Here is a 22,510-nt window from a genome sequence, read left to right as displayed (position 1 = left end):
ATGGTGCTCAATTGGTTGTTTAGTGTGCTGAAATATTATACAAGCTTAATTTAACTTCATGATATAATGATTCAACTTCATTAACTTCATTGTCCATTTGTTAACCAGTGATATGAGTATTGGGAGATGCATCCCCTTATAGAGGATTCATAATTAACAATTATTAATAATATATATATATATATATATATGAATTTTGAATGCTATAATATCTGAAAAATAAATAAATAATTTTATAAATAATGGTTAAAGTGTTAGTAACATGAGCATCGGAAGCACTGTGCAGTCAGTACTGTCCTTTATAACACATAGATGATGTTTTTGTTTGTTTTTTTTCTGACAAAAATGAAGTATCTGTGAAGTACCAGTGAAGTATCTGTGACAATACTGACCAGTTCTCTTCAATAACAGAATGACATATCACTTACCGGTATATATCTGTCAGGAACAGTTGCCAACAGCTCTGCTCAGAAGTGTCTGACAGTGGCTCAAAAATGTCCTCACTGTTCCTTGGCACGTCTTGTGAATGTCTTGACTTCATCCATGAAATTACACCTCACTGTTCACTAGCACCACCGGAGACCGGCGTTCTGCAGAATGGCATCCATCTATCCCGAACTGTCTCTGAAACCCCCCACACCCAAGCCATTCCCACGACTTCTCGTTTTCCTCCCATCCCTCACACCCCTGCACCTACCAGGACTCACACCACCATCTCTGGGACCCCTGGGAGCCATGCTGGACTCACACCGGCCTGGTGAATTTGAGCTGGGTCTGATGGAATTGCAGCAATGAGCATTTCAAGATTCAAGATTCAAGAGATTCAAGAGTTTTATTTGTCACATACACAATTATACAGAGTATAACCAGCAGTGAAATTTGCTGCTCAATGAGCTCTGGCCCTTTTACCAGACCAGCATAAGGGATATTTTCCAATAGAATACATTTAATTTATTGTTTTACATTCAAATGCATTGTTAAGATAGATATCAAACAATTAACACACAAACCTCAACAATTAACATAAAAAAAGACAATAAATAACTAACTCTTCATGACAAAACAACTACAGCATAAATAAAGTCAGAAAATACTAATAATAATAATGAATAATTATAATAAAATCTGTTACACAAACCACATATTTCTTCATGCTACAATGCATAGAGGGAGTGCTATAATCAGCAATATTGTTTTGTTTGGAGAGACAGAATCTGTTAGTTGTTGTCTAACATGAGGTTTTATTCAAATAAAGTTACATTTCATGTATGAGTCATTAAAATGTTTATTTCTATATTTTCGTTTCATTTAATCACTCAATTACGTCAGTCAATGAAATAATGGAATATAAAAACCTGATCATATGACTTTATAATTTACTAAATAGATATCATTTTCAAAATGTTTTTCTATCTAAATCTGGAAAGTGGAATTTTAAAAAAATATTTATTTCAAACAAACAACTTCTAAATCAATTTCTAAGTCTCTAAATCAATCATGTTTAATAAAAAAAACAAAAAAGACAAAACATTTTTTTTCAAGTAATATAATTTATAATTGAAATGAAAATACATGTATGTATGTAAATGTGAGTGAGGTTCGAGGTACGAGGTTTTTTGTGCGATTTTTCTGACGGGTAGGTTTAGGGACGGGGTTAGGTGTAGGTCATTCGTACAAATTTATACGAATTGTTGTACTTGTAAAATACGTACGATTTAGCAAAAATCGTATGAATTTGTACGAGTGAGGTCATTCGAATTCGAACTAATTAGCCACTGCGTAAAATATGTACGAATTGTCGTGAGATCGGGCAGGTATTTCCTGTTCCTGTTTCAAATGTGTGAATTTCCATTTCTAACCATTAAAATTCTCATATGTTGCAATGTGCTGTGACACATTAGTAATGTATCTTAATCTACGCTTTTACACATCTATCCTTTTCGAATTTAATTAAGTTTCAATTCTGAGATAAGTAATCATCTCAGAGAGCTACAGTGTGCAACATACTACTACAGAGAACAAACCAATTTGAAGTGAACATGTGGGCTGCTGTAGCCAGATTTACCAACTCATTAAGACTTCAGAACATGATTTACTGTACACTTCATCTGCACTGAGGAAATGAAGCCAATTGGGATGCAAAGAATTCCCAGGGTACTTCATATGTGCAGCCAATCTAAGAGAATAAAAAGGGGAGGCCAAACACAGTGGGATAATGAACAGAGGTGAAGAGGCATTCCTGTGCACAGACCACATCACAAGTGGGCAGAAACAGCATGATAATAAAAGTGGGTAAAAACACTATAAAGTTAAAGTGCCCTCTGTGTGCCCTCGGGCCTGCTGAGTTCCAGGTAAACCAGGCCGCATTGCAGCCCTCCTCACCCAAGCATGTGACTCAGTGCTTTCGGTGCAGAAACAACATTATTTGGCTGCTCTTGTGTTTCATTGTGTTTAGATCAAATTCTAATTAAACTGACTCACTGAATTCATTTCAAGAGTTTTTAAGAATGCTGGTATTTTAGTGCAACATTACTTTGACTTTATTCTCCTGATAGATGCCAACAGTAAAATTGGACTCATGTTTTTTCAATTGTTCCCCAACAGGGGGCCCACGTTCACACAGAATGACTTGCCCTTCGATAAACACTGGCATGGATGTACAGTACAGTTGCTGTTGTTTAATTTTAATAGACCATACATACATTATATTCATTGGCTTTTCTTTTTTATGAGCTTTAACATAAGAAATAAACCCACAAAATTTATAACTGTATGTCTTTAATATAGAATTTGTAGTAAACTCCTAGTTAGAACGAGGCTGGTCTAAGGATAATGATTTGCAAAGAAAGGGGATTGTGTGAACAAAAAAGCCTGGCCTAATAACCAATATATATTTTTTACAACAGAAATGACTGAAATTCATAAGCAGGAAACTTCTTCCTTACTTTCCAAACTGGCAGCACTGGTGAAATTGTTGATCCATAGCAATAAACGGGGAGTTAGGAGTCAATCAGAATACAGTCTCTTCCAATCCAAAATATGATAAAATACAGATGTTCTGGAGCTGATTCCAAAGGGGTATGAAGTCCCAAATGAGTTTGTATTAAAAGTACAAAAATTAGCTAGTTATATTTAAGACATCTATCGGGAGAGTTTGAATCTGTTCAGCATACTACTTGAAATATTTCTAATGTTTAAAGTATGTATACTGTCCTGAGTATACAAATGTATGCATGCATGGAATACACCAATGACAAACGCATGAGATAAAAAATACAGTAAAAACAGTCATATTGTGAAATATGATTACAATTACTGTTTTCTATTTTAATATATTTGAAAGTATTATTTATTCCTATAATGCAAAGCTGAATTTTCAGCATCCTTACTCCAGTCATCAGTGTCACATGATCCTTCAGATCCTGCTGATTTGATGGGTAATTATTATCAATGATTACTGGTGCTCTGTTATTATGATACTTATAATTGTCAATGTTGAAAACTGTTTTTGGTGCTTAATTTTTTTGTTGAAACCTTTATACTTTTTCAGGAACTCAAACTCATCGAGCAAATTTGGGGTGAGTTAGAAAATAAACTGCACAGATCTACATTCAAAGGAAAACCTTTGGCTTGAGTTGCAGAAGGCATGTGATAACATTAGTGTTGAAGTTCTCAGGAAATATACTGACACTATACCAGAGAGAGGTGCTGCTGTAAATGCTGCAAAAGGCGGGCATACCAATTACAGATAAAAATGGATAAAAAACAGTACTCACTTCTGCATGCTTCATGAACATTATGAAATGAAATCATGTTTTGGAGGGGAAAAAAGGTCAATAATTTCAGATCTGACAGGTATTCTAACAATTTTTTGCCAACACTGCATGTAAAAGCAGCCTTGGTAAGCATAAGACACTTCTTATAAACATTAAGGAAATCTCAATTATTCCAAACGTTTGACCGGTAGTGTACATGTTATATATGAAGACAATTTGAGAGCTTCTTTCCTGTACAAAGCATATACAAAAATGAGTCGTCAGTGACTTTAGTTAGTGTGTTTTATCATCTGCTAGTCAAAAATCAATAATAATTTTGGCTATTACATCTGTAGCACACAATGTGTGAGATTAGTTAAATGCCAGAATGTAATACTTAGTTTACAGGTTTGTTTACATTATGTTAAACTTGACCTTTTATTTTCATTGTGATGAATGAATCAAAGAATTATCACCAAATATCTCATTTCCTTGTGACACATATTTGACTGTGCAAAATGATACATATATTTTATGTAAAAATCATAATGAGGCATAAAAATGTTTCACATACTTTTAACAGTTTTACTTACTTTTAAATATACTGTGCACTACACAGTGAGCAATAGTATTTTATTCTGATCAAGATGAAGGGTAAAAAAGGGACAGACACCTGCCCTGATTAGTCCAGCTGTGTTCTCAATCACACATGCCTGTCTGAGATATGAGCTTTGACCTCACTCCTAGGCCTCCTGGCAGGTGACCCCTGGCCCTGGAGAGCACGGCCTGTTTGGCAGGTGCTGCTCCAGACAGACAGCAGTGTGTTAGACACAAATGGCTCGCACTGCAAGACCTAACATGCCCCTTTCCAATTTCACATGCTATTTTGCTTTAACTATTAAGGGTATTATTGTCTAAATGACTGCCCTTCATGAGCTCTAATGTGCTATATAATGGCTTACAGGGTTTTTCACATGCAGAACTGTTTATGCAAGATCCTAATTTCACACAAGGACTGAAACTAGTAAATCGCAACATATAGACTGAATCTGTCAAAATAATGCATTCAACACATGAAATGGCCCATTTCTTTTAATCGAATCTGTTTTCTTGTTTCCCGTCAAAAGGAGTCTTTTGTAACATAATAAAATTGTTTTCTGTAGCTGATATACTAGACTGCTGAAATTAATTTAGCTGTGATAAAAAATGCACATGCTGCTTCTTTGTTGATTAATAAACACTCAGAATCGAACTGAGAATGCTTTTCAAAGTAATTTCAGTTGACTTCCAGGTTATTATGAAAGAAAGAGAGACATTTTAAAAAGTCTTGGCAAAACTTGTGCTGGACTACTGAAATGCTTTGATTATTTTATTGTATTTATTGTTTTATTTCATTACATATATATATATATAATAATTCTGTAAAATCAAGGAATTTTTGTCCCTTGAAAAACTTAAATTTAACAAAATTATTTAACAATGGCATTGTGGGTGAAGTTTAGAGCTCATAATCAGAAGGTTGCTGATTCAGTTCCTGCAAGCAGAGAGCCATAACGTGAACCTACAATAAATGTAATTCTATGAATAATTAAGTCTACTAAATGACTACTTACAGTAAACATTTCTGTACTGTTTTCCTTCATTACATAAACATGTTTATATTTAGGGCCAGTTTTACTAACAGTTTGCGCCAGTCTTTTAGCATTAAAATAGTACTGTCAGGTTTTACTAAAGACGCGCAGTGACGAATTAGCGTTGAAAAGGCTTGGACAGTTATTTTTGTGTTTGACCTTATAGTAGGAGTTTCCCTTTCAGATGCAAAATTTATGGGAGGGGAGTATTGAAATGAATCAGGCAACACATTTTACTAACGTTTGCGCTCATCAAATTACTGGTATTTGCGCCATTATTTAACGCATGTCTTAAATGAGAAGGGGTTTTCCACACATTTTAATTTATTAAAATGAACACATTATCCGAACACACGGTATGCCAGACCATGTTATATTTAATTTGCTTCAGGAAATAAAAGACGACATGGAACCCTTAACTAGGAGTCACGCAATACCAGGTCTATCAAAACATCTAGCAAACCTTCAATTTTTTTGGCCTCCGGTTCTTTTCAACGTACTGTGGCTTCTTTCTTTCTTTCTTTCTTTCTTTCTTTCTTTCTTTATTTATTTTTAAATTTTTTAATTGCGACTTTATAGTTGTTATATAGCAAGACCTAAAATTAACACTCGCCAAGCACCAAATGCGAGTAGAAATCAGCGTTGGCGAACAGTGTAACAGTGCCAGTCGCCAGTTGGCGGGTAAAAATTTTACGAAATATAACAATGCAATGTAGTGAAAACAACAGCCAGTTTTTAAAGAGATTCGCTGTTTCTGACACAAGCGAATAAAATAATATTTTCCGAAGACAAGCTCATCGTGATTAGCTGTTCAAAAGCGACAATGGCGCGTTCTGCTGTACGCATACACCGAGCCTTTTCAGACAGCGCACCAGTAGCGCTTCGACGGACAAAAACACACAACTGTTTCAAAATACGCGGTTTTGGCCAGTTACCTTGTCTTAAATGAGTAATAAAGTCTTAAATGACCGTAAAGAGTTTGGAGAAAATCGGATATGTGTCAGATCCGCGTCATTAGCATGTAGCGCATCAGGTTTTAAAGAGACAGCTCTGATTTTAAAGTGAAACCTCCTGAAGTCTGTCATTGATGGAAATCAAAGAACAAAAGAAAAAGAGAAATCACTGGACTGCTCTAGTCGCTGATTAACTTTTGTTGCTGAATAAAGATTCATCTGTATAGTTTATACAATTTATAGTTTATGTGAAGATTGTTTTAAAATCACTTAATATTTCAAAGCCTATTAAATGTAAAAAAATTATGGCTTTCAATTATACTGTTATGTTGATTGGCTATTATTAATAGGTAAAATTGAGGGAAAATAGAGACACCAGTAGCAGTATTGGCATTAATGCTTCATTAATAATAGGCTACTTTGTAAAAAGATGCCATTAAAAGCATATTTAAAATATACTATCCTTATGTTGTTTCTACATTAATTTGGAGGTTCAGTGTGAAATGATGACAATATAAATATGCGATTAATCATGATTAATTACAGAGAAATGCGTGATTACTTTTGTAAATCGATTGAGCACTAATCTTAACCTTTTATAGATTATACATTTCTGTTTAATTTATAATTTATAGGTCCCTCAGAAAGAGATCAGGATGGCCCCCACCCCCTTGGCCCCCTTCAAATTTCTTGTTTGATAATCCGGCCCTCAAATGAAGCTAATTGAAAAGCTCTGCTCTAATCCGTTAACATGGGTGCGAAAAAAAACAGAGTATGTGTGAAACAGGCATAACATGATGGATAGTGAATCAGTAAAATTAGTAAATCACCCGCAGAAATTTCCCCTCCATTCGGCGATGTTTTGGAACTGCGCTCTCGCGCTAATTTGCCCTGCTTAGTAAAACTGGCCCTTAATCACTTAAGACTTCATTTACTATATTTTAATGAATAAAGCAAGACTGAAGTTACACAGCATGGAACCACTCAAAATGACATTCTGACATCTTTTGAGTCGAAAGGTCTTTAAGAACAATGGAAATCTATTATCCTCCTCCGCAAAACACCCGCACACACACTCTTTCATGTACACATCCCTAAGCAGCTGCATCATTATAAAATTCTTTTGAACTTCACACTGAAAGTCAAATGCCACATGTGTCAGTGTTAGACACATGTATCCCAGCTGCTTTACAGCCCTTATTTCATTTCTTCACCCCCCTATCGCCAAAATCCTTGACCCAACCTCTGACACCGTCCTTGTCTTCAAGAACTTATCTCGGTGCTCTTGCTTCTAAGGGAAGATAAAACTTTGGTACCTCAATGCTCTACTGCATTTCAACAATGATCTCACATCCTCTTTGCATCAGTCCTTGTTCGATATGTATCACTAGACATCTGATCAGTTGTGCACCTGGGAACAGGGAGTTGCCTCTTTTATAGAAGTTTCTTGCTTTCATTGCCATTCCGTGCATTCTGAACATGTGGCCTTTTCTTTACTGCCATGCTTAAGGCCATGCTGGAACGATGATGGTTTAGGCCAATTTCTAGGCTTAAATACCTTTCTTTTGAGGCACCTTCTGTCTATCTGTGATATTAACAGTAATCTGTGCCTCCCTCCAGAATGGCTCCCTCATTTGATTGGCCATGATTACAGCTTGAACAATTTGAAACATTTAAAATGTGATGAGGCCTCAGCTGAGGTCTGGAAGTACTTCGGGGGACACACAGACCTGCGTTTCAGGTGGGTGTAAAAGAGAAAATGGGCGGCAGCTGTGAACAAGAGTGTGTTTACTTCTCTGAAGTTGAATCATCCCAAGACTACTATTTACATACCCAACTTCTGAACCATTACTGAATATGAACTATTAATGCTCAGGTCAGTACTTAAAACTAAAATGTACTTAAAACTGAAATATTATCATGATTTGTTTTATCAAATGATGACTTAATTGTTCTGTTGACTTAAGCAAATAAGTCAACAGAACAGGTTTAATTCAGATGTTTTCCACTCTTCCAATTTTCTTATGATCTTTGAGATGTGTTCTGAAGTTATCTAACTCTTTTGAAAAATATGTGCTTACTTGTATTGAATGTGCGCTTGTAGCAGTCTATATATATATATATCACACTTTCATAATCATTTTAAAAGTGCACTTTATATCAAATGAAAAGTTTTACATTAAAGTACATCAATAATGGTTTTAAATTTATCATGCTTAATGAAAATACTAATGTAATATTTTTGTAACACCATAATGCATTTTCTTTTAATTGCAAATGCATTTAAGTGTCCGAAAGTTCACACTTGAGTATATTATTTTAAAGCATATTATATCCATAGAGAACTCTTTTTAAAAGCATGCTTAAGTGTTTTTATTTATTTATTTTTTTTTCAAATGAGAATATATCATTTGAATTACAATAAGCAAAATATGTACATCAGAAAAAAAAAACAAAAAAAAAAAAAACAAGCAGACAGTTAGATTTTGTATTTGTGTATTGTCACTCGCTGTAATTTCTACATTATGATGATGCACACAATCAGATAATGTTAAAAAAAAATACACAAGCAGACAGATTTTTTTTCTTTTGTGTATTGTCACAATTTTCCGACTCTCATTTTTACATTGTGATGAACAGAAGAAAAAAACATAAAAATGAAATTTTATGATGAGAGCAGTACTGCCTACTAACAATTTACCCTACGAAATAATCTAATTGATGCTGACATCACATTCAGAGTTTGATAAGCACTGTTTTAAGAGTGAATTGAAGAAAAAACTAAACAAAACAAAAAAAGCACATATGATCAATATTTACAACTTGACTAATTTAATTTTTGAGCCAAAGTAATGGCTTCCAAGCACAGGTCAACAAGCAAAAACACACACACACATGGAAAGATAAAACACTCACACACACATACATACATGAAGGGGGCAGGGGGTGGGTGGGCGGTGGTGGTGGATGGGGGGACCAAACATAAAAAGCCACCAAACAAATCTTTCCTAAAGTGAAGAGATATAATCATCAAAATAATGGGTAAATATATTTATATCTCTAATTTTATTGTTTTCTTGCAAGAGTTTGGAAGTTTCGCTTTTGGAATTAACAAGAAATTATAATCAAAGCCCAGTCAATGATGACACAGAAGTTAACTTCAATTACAATTTTAAAACAATTAATACATTTAAATCAATTACCCTTTTCTCATAGTCAGTCCTGCAACATAACTACAGTCAATTACCTTGGCTGAGAAACAAATCATTGCTATTGAACACACTCCAGCTAACCACAGATGCTTAACAATAAATCACACCAGACAGGACATAAGCTCAGAGACTTTGCAAAAAAAAAGTTTTTTTACACTGACCTACACAAACCTCCTGATTTATACAATCGTCTTCTAGGCAGAGAAGAAAATTTTATCCTACAAAAAAAAATAAAAATTGGCAATACCATGGTAAAATACAGTGGTACTGAATGATTACCATGCTACTTACATGTCACCCCCAGGTACCTCAAAGAATACCATAGTACATGTCCAAAAAAGTGTATGCAAATACCCAGCACGAGAAGAATTGATATGGAAAGAAGTATTTCTTATGAAAAGTACTTCTAAATTAGATTAATTCGGTGCACTCATCAGTCTATAACACTTACAACACCCATTTTTACTGTACTGTTTGTCATTTGAAGGTTCAAGATTTTAAAAAGGCATTACGACAAAACAACAACAACAAAAGAACACCATGTGAGACACCATGCACTTGCTGAATCCATTTGAAGATACTAAAGCTACGTGAAGTGTTTCGTGACATTTACAAAACTAATTTTGCGTGACAGTGTTTCTGACCTCTGACTTCTGAACGAACCATGTGGAACTTACTGCTAATTCTCAGGCGATGGTTGTGTGTACATTACTAGTGTCCTGAGGTGCAGGTCTGAGAGAACGTAGCTAATGTTTGTTGACAGAAACGATTTCGCTCCATTTCTTTTTCACTATCAATGCTCCATTAGTTCCGTTGCCAAGGTGAATAAAGGAGCAAACACACTGGCTGAGTGGACATTATCAAAAACAACAGCAAACCGAAGACCGAAGGCATTTAAAGACGAGCTAATTTCAAAACAGAATGCTTGTTTTTTTTGTTGTTTTTTAAACGACATTCAAAAATGTCTTATTCAAACACAACTATAATACTGTACTGAGCGTGGATGTGCTGAAAATGAGGAGGGAAGCAGGTAATCATTCACACTTACAGTCTGTGTTCTCTGACATCTTTAAGTCATATTAATACGACGTTTAAAACACAAACAAAGGACATGATAAAATGTCTAACAATGGGAGGAGAAAGTGCAAATATTTTGGCTCCATGATATCATTTTCATCTTTTTTTTTTCTTAAGGAACCTCTTAATAATTTCTCAGAATCCTTCGTTGTACTCTTCCAGCAGTGAACAGATGCCTTCCCACCGTGCTTTGTGCTACTGCCTCATCTTCTGGAACTTTCTGTCTTCAGATCAGACGACCTACTGGAAAACAGACAGTGTGGTGAGATAGGTGTCTCCGCTCAGCTTAGCTGGCCTACAGATGCGGCAAAACACAGCAATAGCGTGACAAGACGGCAGCAATCTTGAGATTATCAGCACTCATGCATACACACGTTCACATATGCGCACATACATGCACCCTAGATCTTGTCTGCGATCACACACACACAAAATAGGAAGAGAGATATGGGGCAAACAACATGTTGTTCCGGCATTGCAGATGTGTGGGCTTTGTCTGCGAGAAGAACATATGCAGATGCACCAAACGCATTCAAGATGATATGTTCGATGTCAGCTCCAATAATGCACTGGATTTATTTAAAATATGCAGTGCGTATGTGACCATCTTAATGTGGTGGAAGGATGAGAGGCCATGTTTGTTCTCTTTGCAATGTCATGTGGGAAACAGATCCTTCCCCTGCGGCTGATGTGTAATTCATTCTCGACCGCTACCTCCTTGTCTTGAATTCTCTCACTTATCCATTCAGCCTTTGAGGTTGGGACATCTGACATTAGATTACAAATTATTAGAGATTTATGCAAATTGCTGCTTTACAGTAGGCTATAAAAAGGTAATTTTCATAACATAAACCCTACATGCGACACAGAGACAGAGTATTTAGTTCACGCCATGTCTTGTACAGTAAACCATAATGGACTGATGTGCCGTGTAATTGGATCATGATGGTATTGGGAAAAGGGACATTTTGTGTCCGCAGTTTGGGCCATAAGACTCCTTTTGGGGCTATCAATCAGAGAGTCTGAAGAACTGGGGAGATGGGTAAAGCGGACAGATTGCTTGCAGATGGCTGCTGTGGAAGGGAGTACAAGAGTTCCAGTGAATAACCCCCTCCTCTTCTCCATGGGGGAAGGGTCTGACAGGCAGAGGGGGGTCCTGGGCCCTAGAGAGTCCATCAGATGTGTGTGTATGCGTGTGTGAGGTCAACAGAAGGCATTTGGGGGTAGGGAAATGCAGGTGGACGCTCAATCAAAAGGAATAGAACTGTTGTATCAGCTATGCTGAATTTATTACACACACAAACTTAAGTACAAAGTTTACTTCAGTTTTATATCAACGTTTAGTTTATGTGTACAGCCAAATACGTAACCAACAGTGCTGGTGCTATCTATCTCCAAAACTTATGACTGATAAAAATGTCTTAAAACTGTCATTAAACTAGAGTTGCAGGCATGTCTTAACCCACTCACATAAGCATCCATCAATGCAAGCATTTATTGTTTTTGCAGTAGTGTATACTGTTCCTTTCTTTTTAAACTATGAATATCAGTCTAGGCGAGTGTTGCCACCTTGTGAACTGCCTTATTAGTGCAAATAAAATTCAAGACGTAAACGTGAAATGAGTATGAACAGTTAAAAAATAAATCAGTCTGCATGCATAGAGTATGAATGATCAATTTTACACACTATACGCGTACCCTAGCACCATATTAGCAACTTTATTCTATTTTATTCTATTAGTAAGAATTAGCAACCTTTTGGCTTTGGTTGAAACCACAACCCTAGGGATTTACTTTTCTTCCAGAAATTTCTTCCAGCATGTTTAACTGGTGTGGAAAAAGAAATTCAGATTCTGTTACAGAAGTGCAAGCAATAATTGAAGACTTGCCAAAATACACAGAGAGAGACAATGGGGTAAATCAAGGGTAAACAATGTCAGTGTTTTTATAAGATGGAGGAATTTGATGTAGGCCTGATGTTTGGGTTTCAATTGTTATTACACACTTTCAGAATTTCTTCTGGACAGGTAAGCTAAACTTCAAGCTAAAAGTATTCATAATATGTAGGACCTTTTATTGAAAGTATCCTACTTTTTACTTCACTTCACTTTTCACTTCAGTAACTGTATGGTTCAGCTCAGCTATCAAATCTGACCTCAGAAGACTACATTGGATAGTATGGACTGCTGATCGAATCATTGGTACAACCCTCCCTACTCTCCGAGAACTGTACTTATCCAGAGGGAGCAAAAGGGCTAGCAAAATCATTCTAGACCCTTCACATCCAGCACACTCCCTCTTTGAACTGTTACCGTCTGTTTGACATTACAGAGCTCTGAGAACCAGAATGACCAGAGACAGAAACAAATAGCTAATTCTGATTCTGATTCTTTTACCTGCCACTTTTATAAACTTGTAACAGCTGTGGTGGTAATGTTTGATTTTTTGGCTAATAACGCATACAGTTTTATTATTGAGCAAACATATAAACAATCAGTGCTCAATCAGTGCGTCACTATGATATGTTCAGTCGGATTTGGCAGGGAATTTCAGATTTACATAATTTGTCCTTGTATGCTTATGCAATGTCCTAAGGTAAAGAATAGAAGGCCTGGCTACTATGGCATGGAACGCAGCATGATACTTACTTGCTCATACAACACATTTATCATCTTTCTTATTGATGTCAGTGGGTCTTGTAGTAGAGTGACAGACCTGTCATAAAACAGTGCAAATAAGTTTCAATTTTACATTTTAACCACAGGTGGTGATAGAGAGGCCAAAGTTTTAACTTCCTTAACTACATTTTTCAGTAGCATATTAACTATGCCATTTTCAAAATACTGTAGCTTTTCTGTCGCAAGCTACTTTGTCCAACAACTATTACTATAAAAATCACGATTCACTTTTAATGTCAGAATGAATTGTGCCATAGCTTTATAGGAGACTAAGATATTGCACACAATCTTAAATGGTCTTTTCTCTGGAAAGTCTATTTCCTTTTAGTGAATCAGTTTGCACATGTAAATTAACCAATGAAAATGATATATAATTTCGAAACCCTGCAGAATATACGTAGCAGCAACACTATAAACCAAAAATTATCAAAAAGTTGGTTAAATGTGGCTGCTTACCTCCATTCCTTTCAAACACAGCTAGTATTCAAGTGGTCACACATTTTACAGCTAATGGCGATGTGGGGGTGGTTTTGGGGCAAATCTGAGAGTTTGTCTTGTTTGTCCGTTAGCGTGGAGAATTCTTTTAGCTCTCAGTGTCTGCGTACTCATTCTCCTCAAAAGCCCAATTCCCTTCAGTAATTAACAGGCACCAGAAAAAGGGTCCACTTTGGCCTCTACTCTTTCAAAGCGGTAAAGTGATGAAATGACTGTGCCATTAAGGACACAAAGCCTCTCCCTGCTCACCCCCGTCCCCCTCATCTGATAAAGGCCAGGGAAACCAGATCCAGTATGTCTGAGAGCTGCCTTACCTGACTGCTGATCTCTGATTAGGCCGAACATTGGAGACCTAGAACGGTAGGCTAGTGCCCGGTGGCAGAAAAGGTGTGCAACAAGGTATTAATGATGCTGTTTCAAAAAATGACATTTAGAAGGGTACTACAAATATTCTGCAAAAATCAGGGTTATATACAGAACATAGTGGTTTCCAAAAATGTGGAAAATAATTAACAAGACTGATTGATTTTCTAATGGAAAATGTCTAATTGTTATTCCTTTTCCTCCTCATTTTTTATTTTTTTTTTCTATTTCTTCTTACATACTCTCAGATTTGCAACCTGCATTTTTTATCACAACCCTTTAGTTGAGAAAAAAAATACTGAGCAATACAAAATAGAGGAAATTGAAAGCAAATGCTATATAATTTAAACATACAATACACCTAAGGTAGACTTGTGCTTGTATAAAAAAGGCAACATAAAAGGACACTTTTTAAAAAAGCGAGGGCGATTCACTCCCAGTCAGTGCCAAACTTCCCAAGCAAGCAGTCTGCTTCCTTTTTTACATACTCCATAGAAAACATCACCATGATGTCATCCATAATTATCGTAAATGACTAAGATGCAACAAATCAGTGTGTCTGCTACATTCTCCCAGCCAGATGCTTAGCGTCTTGTTCACAAGGCTAATGGCACGCACACACAAAGCCTCTTTCTTACGCCAGAAATAAGAGTCGAGAGCGAGACGAGCCTCACGTCTGCTGTCAAAATGAAAGCAAACAAACTGACATATTTTCCAGCTCACTAAAACCTCTTCAGTCTGACATTTACGTTTTGTCCGTCTTATGGCAACTGGGCATTTTTATCACTGAATGATCAAAAACAATTCAGCGGCATGCATGCTATCTTAAATATGCTTCTAAAACACTTTAAACTGCATTAATGAGAGGAAGTACCAAAATAAGTGTTACAATGCACTGGTAGAGTCTGTAGAAATGTGCAGAGCAGGTGGGTCCCATATAGTGATATTAGTCCTTAAACAATTAGCCTGGAAGGATGGCCCACCCCTGTTTTAATTTCCAACAAAGACATAAAAGCTAAGCTGCGCATTAGAGACTAATTAGTCTATTTAGTTCTGAGTTTCTTACATATAATGAAAAGAATGCCTGTACAATATATTTCACAATTTTTTTTTATGTGGGACCTCACTACAGTAACTCTAAGCAACTACAATTTAACTGTCTCCCTTTCCCAGCCAGAAAAGGATGAAGTGAGTCAATGCAACATGGTAGTGTCTTTTTCTGTCACAGTTTGAGGCGTAAGTTGGTGCTTCAACTAGCAATTATAGTGTCTGTGTTTGAGAGGTCTAGTGCTGAATAGTGCTGACCATTCAAAGGAGCCAATGGTTTTAAAAAGCTGAAAAGAAAGAACTTGATAACTGGAAATAGCTCCAAATTGGATACCATGATCGTGTGTCTTTACCAAAAAAGTGTAAACTAGCTCCATTGCAATGTACTGCTTATGAGAAAAGAAGAAGAAGAAGAAGAAGAAGAAACAGCAAACTAACCTAAGTTTTCCTTGAGCTAAATATAAGAACCTTACATTTAGATTCAATTACATGTTAAATTACTTTTGTGCAAAAGTGACTTTCTGATATTTTCAAATAGCCACAAAAACCATAAGTAATGCAAGTTATGCGCTTGCTGCACTGTGGAAAATGCACACATTTAACCACAATAAACCATGTGCTTTTGCAATTGTCTGAAGCACTTAATATAAAGCACCATCATGTTTTAGGTAGCTTCGATCTTGCACCTTTCCTGCAGCAGATTGCAACTTTTGATTTCATTTATAGCAAGAAATTAGTATAGTATTAAATAAATATTGCTTCAGATCATTTGACTGATATGGTGCCTCAGAAGCCTGCCCGAAATCAGTTTAATAATGTACCTTTGTGCTTAAACGCTGGCTGTGAAGTAGTTGCCCGTTTGGGCAGAGAGGAAACAAGTCAGCTGCTATAATGAGGCTGGCAGAATTCCACAATGATGCTTCAGTCATAAAGTGTCCGATTAAATGAAAGTAGCTAAATTACTAAACATTTAACACAACCCAAATTCCGGAAATGTTGGGACGCTTTTTGAAATTTGAATAAAATGAAAACTAAAAGACTTTCAAATCACAGGAGCCAATATTTTATTCACAATAGAACATAGAGAACATAAATATTTAAATGGATACATTTTACACTTTTAACCACTAAATGAACCCTGCTACAGGTCTCAAAAAAGTTGGCACGGGGACAAAAAGGGCTGAAAAAGCAAGACATTTTGAAAAGATTCAGCTGGGAGAACATCTAGCAACTAATTAAGTTAACTGACATGTAACATAATTAGATATAAAAGGGATGTCTTACAGAGGCAGAGTCACTCATAAGTAAAGATGTGCAGAGGCTCTCCAATCTGTGAAAGAGTGCGTAAAAAGTTTGTGGAATACTTTAAAAACAATGTTCCTCAACGTTAAATTGCAAAGGCTTTGCAAATCTCAATCTACAGTACATAACATCATCAGAAGATTCAGAGAAACTGGAGAAATCTCTGTGCGTAAGACCTTTGTTGGATGCCTGCGGTCTTCGGGCCCTCAGACAACACTGCATTACGCATCGGCATGATTCTGTTACAAAATGGGCCCAGGAATACTTCCAGAAACCACTGTCAGTAAACACAATCTGCCGTGCCATCTGCAGATACCAGCTAAAGCTCTATCATGCAAAAAGAAAGTCATATGTGAACATGGTCCAGAAGCGCCGTCATGTTCTGTGGGCCAAGGTTCATTTAAAAAGGAAAAGTGGAAAAGTGTTCTATGGTCAGACGAGTCCACATTTTACATTTTTGACGCCGCATTCTCCGGGCTAAAGAGGAGGGAGACCTTCCAGCGTGTTATCAGTGTTCAGTTCAAAAGCCAGCATCTCTGATGGTATGGGGGTGCATAAGTACATACATACACAAGTACATACTTATGCATGCTTTGGAAGGCACTATGAAAGATGAAAGGTATATAAAGGTTTTAGAGCAACATATGCTACCCTCCAGACAATGTCCAGACAATGTCTATTTCAGGAAAGGCCTTGTGTATTTCAGCAGGACAATGCAAAACCATATACTGCAGCTATTACAACAGCATGGCTTCGTAGTAGAAGAGTCCGGGTGCTGAATTGGCCTGCCTGCAGTCCAGATCTTTCACCTATAGAGAACATTTAGCGCATCATTAAACAAAAAATACGTCAAAGATAACCACAAACTCTTCAGCAACCGAAAACCTATATCAAGCAAGAATGGGACCAAATTCCAACACCAAAACTCCAGAAACTCATAACTTCGATGCTCAGACGTCTTCAAACTGTTTTGAAAAGAAGAAGAGATGCTACACCATGGTAAATATGCCCCCGTCCCACCTATTTTGATACCTGTAGCAGGCATCAAATTTGAAACAAGCTCATTTTGTGCATAAAATTTTAAAATTTCTCAGTTTAAAAAATTGCTATCATTTGATAACAGCTGTTATCTATGTTATATTGTGAATAAAATATTGGCTCATGTGATTTTGAAATTGTTTTAGTTTTCATTTTATTCAAATAAAAAAAAACCGTCCCAACATTTCCGGAATTCGGGTTGTATTTGACAGCTGTTTAACTATAGAAATGTTAAACGACCGACATTAATCAGGGATTCAAACTGGCAAACTTTGTCTAATTTTGCCATCTTTAACTGAAACATTACATTTCTGTAATGATTCATGTAATTCAATTCATGTAAAACAATGTAATTCATCAATGTGACAAGGCAATAAATATTAACAGACATTTTTAGCACAATAGGCATAAGATTAATAATGAATGTGAACATATTTTCAATGAATTTAAAGGGCTAGTTCACCCAAAAATGCTGTCATTAATTACTCACCCTCATGTTGTTCCAAACCAGTAAGACCTTCGTTCATCTTCGGAACACAAATTAAGATATTTTTGATTAAATCTGAGAGCTCTCAGACCCTTCATAGACAGCAACACAACTGCAATGTTCCCAGGTCCAGAACGTTGCAAGGACATCTGTAAAATAGTCCATGTGATATCAGGGGTTCAACCGTAACAGGTTTGGAAAGACACGAGGGTGAGTAATTAATGACAGAATTTTCATTTTTGGGTGAACTAACCCTTTAATAGGTAATTAACTTATGTAAGAAATCCTCTGTTTTATAAAACCCTGTAGTAAAGAGCACTATCAACAATTGTAAGGCATAATTCTAGTGACTGGATTGCAGTAACTGCAAGTACAGTATTGTAACTAAATAAATTATGTTACAATTTGTCATACATTCATTGTCAAATAGCCACAGCCAGATGAAGGAAATGTCTATTGGCTCCCATTGCTTCGTAGATATTTTGGCAGCGCGTGGTCCCAAATCGCGACTACATCAGACTCATCAATTTTACTTCCAGTACACTTAAGCGACAAGACATAAAACTGTCTTTTTGGAGGAGCTAGGCCCAATTCATCAACCCTCGAGTGTGTACATGGGAGGGGGGTGTTGAAAAGCAAACTCTTGGGTAGGCTGTGGGTAGGAGAAGCCCCCTCAGCTCTCCAAACGAAGCAGCTGTTTATCTTGGCAGTGCTAGTCACGGTCCACTGGGCCTGACTTTCTGTCCGCTCCCGGCCACTGTTTTTAGGTTGAAGTGGGCAGCGCCAGGGTAAACACATGAGCTCAGCCCTCGCTGGGACCTTGTGGGTCTCTGCTAGGCTACCAGAACCCACAAGCCAGGGTAAACAGCAGCTACTCAACTAATAACAAGGAATCCCACTGGTCGGAGAGCGAGCTGGCGAGAAACGGTGCTAGTGGGCTAGCGAGCCTGTCATCAAACGCTAAACACCTAACTACGAGCAAAACATTATGGCTGGCAAAAACAGACCAAAGTCAGACGGTGAGCTTGAAGGAGCGAGAGAGTGACTTGTCATCGTGCTATGAGACAGAACGTCTCTGCTTTCTGCTCTGCGTCTCTGTCTCCGACATGGTAAAAAAAAAAAAAACACACACGAGTGAGACAGTCTCGGTCTCAGAGCTATTACAGTTGCCATCATTTCAAATAAACAGTCGTGCTTCCAAATAAGTGTGTTTTTTTTTTTTTTCTGTGGCTCTAAAGAAAATATCACTGAAGACTACCACTAATCAAATGTGAAGTAAATGGTGCCACAAAGTCTTATTCAAACCAGTTATAAAGTTGTGCATGACTTCTGAGCGTTTACACACAGGAGCCCAATGAATTAAACCTCACACTGTAATTTAGCAAAGAGAAACAGGTGGGTCTGGACACGCAGAATTATAGCATTTAGATAAATAATTTCTCCCCTTCAGTTCCACTTTAGAGAACCACAAACCAGAGGAGGCCGATATGGAGAAGTACATCAGGATTAATATTAAAACCACACTTTCCTTCTCATAACCCGGTAATATACAGCAGGTCATGACAGTGCTATATTTTTTTATGATATAAAACGGAGAAATGTATTCTCCTAGATTTATGTGGTTGGAAACATTTTACAGTCCTTCTAATGCACTTGTCATTGCTTATCTATGAAGCAGAACAAATGATGTGTTCGAGGAGAAGCAAGTAACTCCAAACCTGCAACTTTTGTCCAACAAAAGCCATTAGACGGGATGTCATTTTGTAATAAGTAACATAAGTAGCTAGTCTTTTGGACGGTGATGGAGTGGCAGAATGTCTGGTGCAGCTAATGATGGGATGGAGCATTATTTTAACTCGATCAGCGGAGGATCAGGTGGACTGTGGGCTGCCGCACCATCCGGCCCAGTTATCTGAGTGTAGAAGTTGCTTCCAACTCAAGGGTCAAGTTTTGGCTGTTTAACATGGCTCACTTAGCTAACCTAACCACTCAATTCTGGTTGCAAAAATTACCTTTTATAGTATATTTATATTAGAAGTCGTTTCAGGATAGTCAGAAGTGAAAAGCTTTTCAGAAGATCAAAATCATGAAAATGTTTGTTAGTTTCACTAATAATGAAGCTGAGATGGAAAAATTTGAACACTGTTGATGAAAATATAGTGGAAAATAATATTGCATTAGATTACAAATGCTTGTTTGTTACCAAACAATACATATATATTTTTGCACTTCCTTGTCAAAAAAGAAAAAGAAATTAGAACTAAGTGCATATGAGCAAAGATCCATATTTTCCTCACTCAGATGATCGCTGTCCAGGATCTAGAGGTTGAATGTAAATTTTCCACAACATTACTCTCCACAATGATATCACTTTCTTGGTATCTGTTTTTTTTGTCCTTGATTATTCTCTGAGAATAGCTCCCTTCCAACTCAATTACATACAGCACCCTGACTACAGTGCAAAACTATGATTAAAGTAATCATCTATTGAATTTAGCTCACAAAGAATACATGCACACACAAAAGCAGACACAATGTGGGTGGCCATAAGGATGCATCATTCATGCCATCTCCATCATAAAAAGCCAAGGCATATATTGTTCACTACAATGCTTGCACTCAATTCATATTGTTAATATATTATAATTTCTGCTCTCTGCAACTGTTGAGGCAAATGTTAGTGCGAAAGCAATTAGTCAGGCCTTACTGAACAAATTTGTCCCTTGCCTTGTCCCCTGACTGCTGCTTGTAGTGCTACCTGCAAAAAAGAACAACATACAAGAAAGACATATGTTAATAATAAGAAAAGGATCTGATTAACATGTTTTCCCGACATTTTTCCAGTAGTCAGTAACTACTAACAAAAATTTCACTGTGTCAGTATTTGACTCATTTTGTACAGTCACTGCTGTTTGGGGTTTCAGAAAGTACACTAAGCCCGTTTCCACCGAGAAAAAAAAAGAAGATAATTGTGACATAAGTGTGTATAAAGAACACTGAGGTATGAAATTACAATTGTGACATTTAAAGTCACATTGCGAGTTGCAAGTCATATTGTTTGATATAAAGTCACAGTTATGAGAAATTAAGTTGCAATTTGCAGGATATAGTATTACATTGTAATAAATACAGTCCCATTGTGAGATATAAAGTCATATGCTTTCACATAAAGTAGCAAATATGACAAAATAAGTTATAATTTGAAAGAATAAATTCACATTGCAAAATATGAAGTCACATTTTGAGATATAAAGTTGCAGTTATGAGAAACAAAGTAGCAATAAAGTCTGAAATGGGATTCTATTTTTAACAGAAACCCAAATAAATTTCATGACTTTCTCCAATCGTATGGAAACTTGCTGTTAAGAAATTTTGCATTAAGAGTATGCATCAATCATGTAATACATAATACAGTGTGTTTAGGCTGGTGTCAGTTTGACGCCAAAAAGACACAACGTTACTGTTTTGGATAACAGTCATATTTGTAAAAAGTACATTTGCATATTGTGATAATGTAATAATGATATTTTGTAAAGATATGCTTTAATAATATCTGTCTACTGGGTTTTGATTAGAGAAGAAAATATCAGAAGTAAAAAAAAATAAATAAATTAGAAACTGGTTGGAAGTTGGTAGGAACACCAACTTTCATTGTGTATTCAATGAAACAGGAAGTGCAAAGGAAATTAAGTAACTTCCGTAATAACGTCACAAAATGTGGTTCCACCAAAGCACAACACCACCACTCCAGCTCCTTTAGAGTACCAAATCTAATCCATCACCTGTTTTTATATCTTAAATGCATTCAAAAAACAACAACAACAAAACTACACACCCTCTTTATTGACTCCTAGGCATCCTTTGAGTTCTTGAAGGGAGATGGTCTTGTCCTTGTTAAGGTCGCAGTAGTCGGTGAACTTGCGGGCGCATCGTTTAGGTTTGGCTTTCTTCTTCACATAGCGCTTGAAGGGCTTCATCTCCTTCTTGTTGATATCGTAACTGCCATTATTGTCCAGCTGGGCAAAGTACCAATGAACCACCCGTTCCTCCAGTGTGTGGCTTGGGTCAGGCTCAACAAACCTGGAGCAGAAACAATCCCAGTTGGAGGAGTATACTGTATAGTACTTTCAACACAGACAAAACATTTTCCATTTTAAGATTTTTTTGTTGCTGTTTGATTAATTTGAAAAAGAGAGAAGACTAGGCTAGGAGAAGAGATACAGATAGTACTATACTTGGGCAGTTTCAAATTTCTTTTATGATATACACATAAATGCCTGTATGTATATACACATCAATTATTATAATTATTTTTTTCATTTACGGACACTTTTTTTTTGTGATGCAATGTATAAATATAGTTAATCAATGCTGATCCTGTCAAGACTAGACTTGTCTTTGGCTCATGTCTTGACAGCGTTTTAATGCTATAATAAATTTATAATAATAATATATAATAATAACATTTAAAA

The 22,510-nt window shown here is 36.5% G+C and overlaps 1 protein-coding gene across 12 annotated transcripts in view; it reads right to left on the bottom strand.

The window, feature by feature from the left end:
* Positions 1–8,820: 8,820 nt before the first annotated feature.
* LOC306886484 (SPARC-related modular calcium-binding protein 1-like) overlaps positions 8,821–22,510 on the bottom strand; it is a 65,579-nt gene continuing 51,889 nt past the window's right edge. For 6 of the 12 annotated variants that reach the window (XM_079443608.1, XM_079443616.1, XM_079443617.1 and 3 more), the window contains 3 exons: positions 21,874–22,118; positions 20,766–20,796; positions 8,821–10,871 (listed from right to left, as the gene is read on the bottom strand). In XM_079443608.1, the coding sequence (XP_079299734.1) occupies positions 10,832–10,871; positions 20,766–20,796; positions 21,874–22,118 (316 nt within the window). In that variant the 3' untranslated portion in view covers positions 8,821–10,831. Of the gene's footprint in view, positions 10,872–20,745; positions 20,797–21,873; positions 22,119–22,510 lie in introns of all 12 variants that reach the window. The other 6 variants (XM_079443607.1, XM_079443615.1, XM_079443609.1 and 3 more) reach the window with 3 other exon arrangements.

This window comes from Barbus barbus, assembly GCF_936440315.1.
Source record: "Barbus barbus genome assembly, chromosome: 20".
Classification (NCBI taxonomy): domain Eukaryota; kingdom Metazoa; phylum Chordata; class Actinopteri; order Cypriniformes; family Cyprinidae; genus Barbus; species Barbus barbus.
The sequence above is the reverse complement of the archived record's forward strand: the minus strand, read 5'-3'. Positions and strand labels throughout refer to the sequence as shown.